Source organism: Genypterus blacodes, unplaced genomic scaffold (genome assembly GCF_046128005.1).
Source record: "Genypterus blacodes isolate CSIRO-AG114 ecotype Tasmania unplaced genomic scaffold, CSIRO-AGI_Gbla_v1 ptg000263l_1, whole genome shotgun sequence".
In the NCBI taxonomy this organism is placed as follows: domain Eukaryota; kingdom Metazoa; phylum Chordata; class Actinopteri; order Ophidiiformes; family Ophidiidae; genus Genypterus; species Genypterus blacodes.
The window spans coordinates 74,916-84,145 of record NW_027467055.1 but is presented as its reverse complement, the minus strand read 5'-3'; the positions used below and the strand labels follow the sequence as shown (position 1 = coordinate 84,145).

The 9,230-nt window shown below is 44.8% G+C and overlaps 1 protein-coding gene across 1 annotated transcript; it reads right to left on the bottom strand.

Annotated features, from left to right (window-relative positions):
* Positions 1-833: 833 nt before the first annotated feature.
* Positions 834-2,344, bottom strand: LOC143017069 (uncharacterized). The gene is made up of 3 exons (XM_076171676.1): positions 1,896-2,344; positions 1,198-1,802; positions 834-1,112 (listed from the first exon to the last, which is right to left on the bottom strand). The coding sequence occupies exons 2-3, from the start codon at positions 1,792-1,794 to the stop codon at positions 1,104-1,106; spliced, it is 606 nt and encodes a 201-aa protein (XP_076027791.1). The 5' UTR covers positions 1,795-1,802; positions 1,896-2,344; the 3' UTR covers positions 834-1,103.
* Between the last annotated feature and the right edge of the window lie 6,886 nt (positions 2,345-9,230).

Sequence of the window (9,230 nt, the reverse complement as noted above, 5' to 3'; positions counted from 1 at the left end):
ATTAAAGATCAATGCAGAGTCTTTCTGGGGTGATTTGTTCTATGAATTAGGATGCCCACTGTCCATTAATGACATCAAGCAATGTCACGATAACAGATTGGGTATCGACTTCAGCCACAGCACAGGACGGACCAAGATGCTGGGAAGTCTTTGCTCTTTATTACAGCGGGGTAAACAGTTAGACATCCCCACCGCTAACACGTCAATAGCACAAATGTTTTAAATTGGATTGAAGATATGAGATTAACACTGAAATCGTGGCGTTCTACAACATTTTGTAGCCATGACGACAATTTCTCTGCAGATTTTGAACCATTCCCTTAAGCCATCAAATGTACTCTAGGTTTTGACCCTGGTACAATTTCAGAGCAGATTAAGCTACAGGCAACAGTGAGCGGTTGGTTTTCAGTTACCCTTCGCCAATTCTAACCTAGTTTGATTTACTGCATTAAGCATCTGGACAGATACTGTAGATCAGACCAGGGAGTTCCCAAGCTTTTGTCGTCCCTGCTGAAGCAGCACTATACTGGTCGAGAGGTTCTGAAACCACACAACACTGCATGTGCTAAAATGATGAGTCAACCTGAAACTCTTGAGCACCAAGGCAGTTGAAAGGAGGCCAATGGTGGCCGCGGTCACTTAGCAAAGTGAGATAGCACAGTCATAATCAGAAGACGTTGCTTTTGCTTCAACACCATGGAATCAGAAGAGGCCAACTATGGTTTAAGGTCACCAACACCATTTTGTAGCATTCTGGAAATGTGTGGTTTATGTAACTGGTTTAAAGGTCATTGACCCCTGTGCTGAAGCCACTAAAAACTGTTCAACTGCTGCATTGGAATGCTTTCTATGGCGCTGTACTCTGAAATTCTTAGCCCCTTCACATTAAATACAGGAGGTACATGGGAGTTGTATTTGGGAACCCAGAAGAGTCTCAGACTGACGTGCATCTTTGATTTGGTCCGGTGAAGACAGACCGACCCGGTGAAGTGAATACCAGATATTTCCATAAAGCCAACGGAGAGCGAGTCAAGTCAAACCAGCACCTTGAATAAGTCGTCATTGTCTTTATTAAATCCAAGCAGCTCATACTTGCCCACTTATTAGCCGACCTGAAAGACAAGCGAATACACGTTAAAGGGGATCAACATAAGGTCATAGAATGTTCAGCCTTCACGCGTTGCCAGGATACAGTACCTGGCCAACATATCTGCCTGCATGGTTGGTTGGTGGCCCGAACCATCTTGGCCGGTAAAAACTTCTAGGGGCAGGAGCTTTTACACCAGATCCTTCAGGGGTCCTGAACTGTTCAGCCTCAGCGCCCCCCTGGGCAGCATCAGTATTCTCGGTGTCCTCAGCCACAGGCTCGCTGTCTAGCTGAGGTGCAAAGTCGCTCGGTTTGGGCTCAGGTGTCATCTTGCTGGGGTCTTCTTCGTACCGAGTGTCGCTCCAGTGGTCCGTCCCCTGCTCGTAGCTCCCGCTGAAATGCGCGAGTGTGCCTGGAGGATACTGGCCGGTCAGGAACAAGTAGTCGTAAGGGAAGGGAAGCAGCAGGGCGCCACCAAAGCGAGGAGGGGATACGTTTGGGAATGGTGGCCTAAAGATTGCGCGACGAAAAGGTGGTGGTGGTTGGATCCCTTGGTCCTGCGTCTCCCTCTCTTCATTGAGAAACTCCAAGGTCTCTTCAGCGTGGGACAATTCACCTGCCTGGAAGTCTTTCGGTGAAGGAGGGGGGGGAGGAGGCGGAAAAGGAGGGTATGGTGCTGGAATGATAGACATGGGTGCAGCCGCCATTGCAGCCTCTAGGAACAGGGAGACGGATGGGGTTAAGCATAAGGGACAAACAATTGAAGCCTTTGAGTCTGTAAGCGTTCAAATAATGAGCATTGGCCTACCTGCAGGAGGACTTCGTGGCTCATTTGAAGGCTGATTGTAAGCAGGGTTATCAAAAGGTACAGGCTGAGGGGGTGGGAGAGGCCGAGACTGAAGTGGAGACCGAGGACGGGGCTGAGGCCCAGGATGAGGCTGAGACCCAGGCTGGGGCTGACGATGAGGCTCAGACCAAGGCTGAGACCGAGGATGAGGATGAAACCGAGGCTGGGGCTGAGACCAAGGCTGGGGCTGAGGCTGAGACCTAGGCTGGGGCTGAGGATGAGACCTAGGCTGGGGATGAGGATGAGGCTGCGACCGAGACTCAGGGAGAGGCCAAGCCGAAGTTGGGTCACCAGAACCATCATAAGCTCCTGGTGCAGAATAGCTTAATGGACGCTCTTGTTGTTCAGAGCCAACATAGCCAGGCGCAGCATTTACTTCATCTCTGCCACCGTAGGAGTCGTGAGTTGGAGGACCTGCTGTAGACGGTCCAGACTGATTAGAGAACACTCAAACATTTAAGAGTTATTGAACTTTTAAGACCCTTTACCTTGGTTGACAGGAAGGCTGTAACCACCACTCAGCCACACCAGGAAGAAAACCCTACAAACAACTTAAATGTCAAAATACTTCTATACAAAAAAAGCAACAATTGGCCAGAACCCAACCCTTTACTCACCCTAACAGTCCCCGAGCAGCCATTATGGCACAATCCTGATGTGACTTGGCGACGAGTGAGGGTTATAAATGTTGCTGTGACGACTCCTGACCAATCGGAGCCTAACGAGTTAACCAGACACACCTGTTAGTCATTTATTCTTAATTTGGGAGGCTAGATGATCGTATTTTCTCTCAGTGTTTTGCACATTGCCACAGACACGGGCGATAAATCTTGATGTCATTTTCTTTTTTAAACCATTTTATTTACATCTTCCCAATTTGATCATCAGTAAATCTTGTTGAGTTTTTGTTTGTGTCTGTTTCGTTGTTATTCTTGGAGCTTTTCTTCCCGTTTTTTTCTCTTTCTTTGGTTCTCATTGTGCCTGTGAGCGAGATCCTGCCACTCAGTCCTGAACATTTGGAATTGATTTGATCTTTGTTCATCTGTCTCAGCCATAATACAATGATTTGGGCGCGTAATTGCTTTCTAGCGTGTTAGACTTTAATTGTTTTTGCCAAATTAGGAAGAGAAATTTAACCCAGTCTATGACCCTGAACACACGCCTGGATAAAAAAAAAAAAATCAACAAATTACACTACTGTATGAAAATCTAAATGTGCTTGATAGTAGCACATCCGTTCATTGAGATCATAAACTGTACTCTTCTATACTCAGCTTGAGACGGTGCCAAATGTGTGCAGTGGTTCGACATTGTGACAATTTCCGGCACTTCAGATGTGTATTTCCTGGCTTTCTAATCAGAATGCTATTTTCTATCTCAAAAGGGGCTCCATTCAGCCGCACATTAACAGCCCTCGTCTGTGATAACGTGCGAGCTTCGGGCCATAGGCCACCAGCTGCATCCACTTGTCAAGTCTTTGGTACAGATGCCCTGTCTGTCTGCTGTGGCGAATGGAACCCAGGGTCTAAATTGGCAGTTATTGTGCAAAATGATTTTATGTATGCATTTTAATGTGCCTCATCCAATTCCTTAACGCGGTTTAATTTTATCTGCAGACAGCATCTCAAAAATTAAAACGACTGGCATGCAAAGCAGCCGTCCCTCCTCTAATTTAACTTTCTCAGTGGCCAGTAGAGACCGAGTGGATAAGCGGTGGATCTTTGTATCAAAACCAAAGCAATTTATCCAAATATGCTGCATTTCTTCCAGTGTCAGATTAGTTTCTCATACAAATCAAATGAAGTGAACTCAATTACGACGGATCAATAATTCAAGAATCTCAATTAGACTTTAATTGTAAGATGCGATATGAGCCGGTCTCGCTGCGTGGATAGGTGTCGTCGCTTTTTTCGCAAAGCTTTATCTGATTGTTTATGAGATTGGAAGTGTGTATCGCGGAGAGGATCAGGCAAAGTCACACACAGCCCCGGATAGCCAGCCAGTGACACGTGCACACACGCGCACACGTACACACTCGGGCACACGCGCACTCTTAATCACACAAACACATAACATAAAGCCAAATGCTGCCACTAAAATTTGCATGGTGCTCAGTAATGCATTAGTGAACATCACTTGGCAATCTGTTCATACGGGCTTAATTGGATTTTAATACCGCCTCTGATCTTGTTTTCTAATTAACGGCGGTGGCTGGCAACCAAGCAGAACCGTGCACCCAGCAACACCTTTGATCCCGGCCATATGGAGTTCCTCCAAGCACGCCGGGGATGTAAAAATCCCTCACCTAGACGTGGGCGAACAACAGGCCCCCCAAATCAAAATGGATGGGGTGAGGAGAATGAAGGAGGTTGGAGAACGAGGGAGAGGGGGGGAGGGGGGGCTGAAGGAGGCGGCAGAGGAGGAGGAGGAGGTGGGGATGGGGGTCGGCGGTGGTGCGGTTGGGGGTGGGCAGTGGCATGTGTCAGCCGCACATCCCAGAGGCGTTGTTATTGATTAATTTTGCTCACGATCAGTTGTGATCACAGATACATAAAACATGAGAGAGGGGACTGAAAGCATGTACACCTTATCATCCACGCTGCCATTCGACACCCCCTCTTTGCTACGGGGAAATGTCAATAGCTTTTCTAATCTGTTTACTTCTCCCCTTGTGGCCACTGCTTTATGCTCTTGATGAAGGGCTGCCAAAAATGTGTCCTTTTCTACCCTTGCTTTCCCTCTTTCGCTTGACAGAGTGTGGGTATTAAACTTTACACGCTGCCTCTCACGCTGCTGTTTGCTTAGTTTAAAGCTCACGCATTTAAAGATACAGGCCTGTACTTTTTTTTATATCACAGCTTTTCAGTTTGATGGTCTATCTGGTTTTATTCGTTACAGTTTGGAGCCGGTTTCTGTGTCGGTTTGGTTGGAAAGGCGCAACCTGCTTGATCCAAACTGCTCACGGCTATTTTTTTCACCTCACGTTATGTCGTTACACGTGTCTGCTTGTTCGTTTGTAAGCTGGATTGCGAAACTTGGCGCAGATCTTTAAAATTCTAATCCAGGCCCACATACAGGACATGTTTGTGACATTGGGACATCTTTATTCTGTGGCGGACCGTGATTTGATGTCATTTTAGTCCAGGTCCAGACAAATTTCAAAAACTCTGTCTGTCAAGGTTGTGGGTTAAGTGCCCATGTTGACCCTTTCCCTTTTCCAAAGCATTCAGAATAAGCGTCAAGGAATAATTAAGATCAATTAGGCACATCTATTATTCAAAACGAGACAGATTTTGCCTTGTTCGGCCTTGGTGGAGGTATGAGCTAAGTAGCGTAGCGCCTCTGTCAGTGTGAAGGATAAAAGAAGGTGCTGCGTTTCATTCAATTCCCCCTTTGTAATGTAAAAACAACAACATCATTCTATTAATGTAAATATGTTTTGTCTGATTCCATGAAAACATAAAAAGCACGACATGTTTTTGGAAAATGGTTTTTATTGCCCACAGAGAGAAAAAGGGGAATATTAAGGCATTTTCTGACACAGGAGGTAAAGAAGTGAGAGAGACGCTTATTTCTTTATTGTGCAGAACTGCGATAAATTAATGGAAATCTCAGAGGATATTTGGAAATATTCCCCGTTTTGCGTTTTGCTCTCATGGATATTGGATTTTGAATTTGACAGCCATGTAAAAACACCCCAAAAAAAGGAGAAACAGGCAATAGAGTTTGTCTCCGTCTTTGGGTTTTCGTCCACTTAACTTGGTTCGTCTGGTGTAAAATAAGACACATGTTGGAGACGGAAGCACATCGGTCTCTAAGTGAAACTAAACGCATTATTTTCCCGACTGTTACTCTAACAAACGAGCCACTTAGTCGCCTTTATCCTCCGCCTCTTTAAGGGCTCACTGGTGTACGGCAAATTCCTCATTTTCAAACTCATCCTGTTGATCAAAACGGCAGAGAAACCTAAAACGACACATTTCAGGAGAACAGGAGCACATTAATGTTAATAAGGCAATCAAAGATGACAGTGAAAACAAAGGAGAGTTTATTAAAAGTAATATTAAATCAGGTTGGACAGGTTTTTGCTGTTGCTTGATTACCTCCTCTGATCAGGCAAACTCAAAGGCCAAGATAAAAATGTGATGATTTTTGATTCTTAATTTTCTTCTTCTTACAGGATAAGAAGAACACACAGCTTCCATCCACAGTGTCATTGTTGATTTTGAGAACACTCACATCAATCACATCTCCCCGCATCACATCAGAGGAAAAGTAACACACCGGAAGAAAAACAATACAAAAGCAGTAAATGTGACCTAATCTAGCCACAATAGTGTGATTGTGTTGATACTGTACAGCCGCCGTGATGTCAGATTGAGGTTAAATTCACATTAACCCTGTTAGGGTAAGTCACTGCAGAGCGTCTGTAGGAGTCGACGACGGCGTAAGCTTCTAATCGTAGAGCGGCGGCGGCAATTATTTAAGTCAGCTCTCTCTATCTCTCTCTCTCTCTCTCTCTCTCTCCCTCTCTCTCTCTCTCTCTCACGCTGCTGTTTGGCAAATCACTCTGTATTTAATTCCCACTTTTGCAGAGAGGCACTCTCTGACATCAGATGGCCTTCTACAACAATGGCAGAGAGGAGGAAAGGCTTGAAAGTCCCCGTCAGTGATTGCACCTGAATAAGGATGCCATTTTACATGCTGGTTGTTTGTCCTTCACAGGGCAATTATTTGAACAATGTGTATATTCTTTTGAAGAGGATTGTGCTCTGGCATATATCCATGTGGAGTTTTTCTCTCTGCCTTGTCACACGTTCAATGGGTGACATATTGTGCCCTGGGTAATGACTAGAAATGCATTAAGACTAAAGTGGGGTTTCTAATGAAGATGTCTGACAAGGCCTGAAGGCCATCTCTTTCTTTCTCATGAAAAACTCTCTTTATGTGAAAACAGAAATCCTTGCCCTCCTTAAATTATCAAATTGTCCTTTGACCTCAACATGTCACAAAGTTTCTCATCTTTCTATCAAAGGCACTCTCGAGCATGTTGAACATTGTGTGTTCTTAAGTGGCATATTTGATTTTTTGGAGGCCCTTTTAAAAACTTAATGGATGCCAGAAATGGAAAGTATCCGTACCTGACGTTCCAAACAATAACATGTTAATAACTACCGCAAATCCTGTCGCCCTGGTGTACGCTTGCCAGTCCGACATTCTGCAGCAGAATACCTGCAGACTTAATTACAGCCATAGCACGCACGCGCACACGCACACGCACACGCCGTACACACACACACATAAAACGTTGTGTTTGTGAGACATTTTGCCTGTGGAGTTGGCATCACTGCACCTAAGATCATAATGATTTATAGGGAAACCTGTATGGAGGTAACAGGTAACGTCCACACTGAGTTGGAGAGTTCTAGGCCTCTGGTTCTCAAACTGTGGCACCTGTACATTCGGTGGTACTTGAAAGACCCCGCCTACAATTGAAATGTATAGAAATTCTGATATTGTGTGCTAATTATTTACAATTCTACGGGTTTCACTATTATTTTGTTATATAAGGACGTTATTTAAAGAGGTATTTTCATCTCTCTCTCTCTCTCTCTCTCTCTCTCTCTCTCTCTCTCTCTCTCTCTCTCTGTCTCTCACAAACATGTACGTGGCCTTTATCTCAGAGGCATATGTCGCTCCACACATTTCATCTTGCCAGTGGCACAAAAGCTGCTCCACCAGTTCCTCTGAGAAAGGACACACACTCACACACACACACAGGTCTGACACTGAAACTGTCGGCGTGAGACAAAAGGGTTTTAATAACCCTCGCTATAACATTATTACTAGGAAAAACCTAATGAATAGAAGGATTGTGGAAGTGTTTTTGTCTCATAACCAAGTTGTGCGGAAGAGTATAGGTTTGATCTGAACTGCAAGACACGGGACAAAGAAAAGGAATAAATATGTATATTTTCACATATTTCTCTTCAAGCGCAGCTGTAAAGACCAATGGAAAAACTCGAAGGAGCCTTAATTATGCCATTATTAAGATTAGGCCCCTCGGCGAGTGGATCAAGGCTTTAGCCGCCAAACGCCCGAGGCTTTACGTTGAAATGAAGCGAACAAGAATCACCTTCGCACCTTTAATCTGACATCTCCCGACGAGAATACAGCTCAGTTTCATATCGTCTGACCGGAACACGGTGATTCTTGTATGAATATGAGATGCAAAGAGCTTTAAAAAGTGATCCCGGGTTTAATCGCTAAGCGACAGAGGGAAAGCACACACATGGGATCTCTAAATTGGCTGGAGGTAAAGGCAGTGTTACATGTTCTCCGCCGTATTTCTATCCGCAGCAAATATGTGCTTGGCTGGGTCGTCAACTCCTAATTATGGGTTCCATTAAGTCGACACAAATACTTTCTCTGTCTCTTCTCTTCCTTCTTCTCACACACACACACACACATACACTTGTGAGCATCGTACACATCATAACGTCCACAGCGGTGCGTACACGCCCAGTGTACTTAGCCCAGGGTAATTCTGGCACAGACACCAAAAGGCAAGTCATATCAGCGAACGCAAACCGTCCCTCAGGTCAGAGACGATCGACATCAATAGAATACCAGAGCAGAGTTATAGACCGAGGAGCAGTTAGACGCAAACGTTGGAATGAGACTGTGTAAGGTCTCACACACACACACACACACAAGCACACACAGCAACTTGCTCAATCAGCGTAATGAAATGCAGAGACATAAACATGTGACTATGAGTTTGATTGATTGCCTGTGTGTTTGTCATTAGGTCTGCGTGTCAAAGCAGGCAAGCAGAAGAAGAAGTGACACAAGAATCTCATATTTATCTCTGAATAAAGGAGGACGAGGGGAAACCGGAGTCGAAACTGGATCCTATAGGTGTACCCGCTCGAGTGACCTGAGCTGACTGCGAGGTTGTTTTCGTAACACAATGAGACGTACGAGGGTCGATTGATAAATTCTGAGGCCGGAAATAGGAACGCTGTTAGTCTATTATCTGCTCTCCTCCCTACTGTCATTACCTTTACATGAGCTTTTAACACTTTGATTACACTGTGATTAAGCCGATAAATAGAAATGGGATTGTAACTGGATTCATTCAGGTGTCTGATGATGACACTTGTAAACATGGCGACGTAATGCGTGTGAAATGAGAAAAAAAAATCATAAACTGCATAACTGGATAACATTAAAGACTATAAAGAGTATTCATCCTGTGTGCAGTGGGTGTTTACGGGAGTGTGTGAGGGAGAG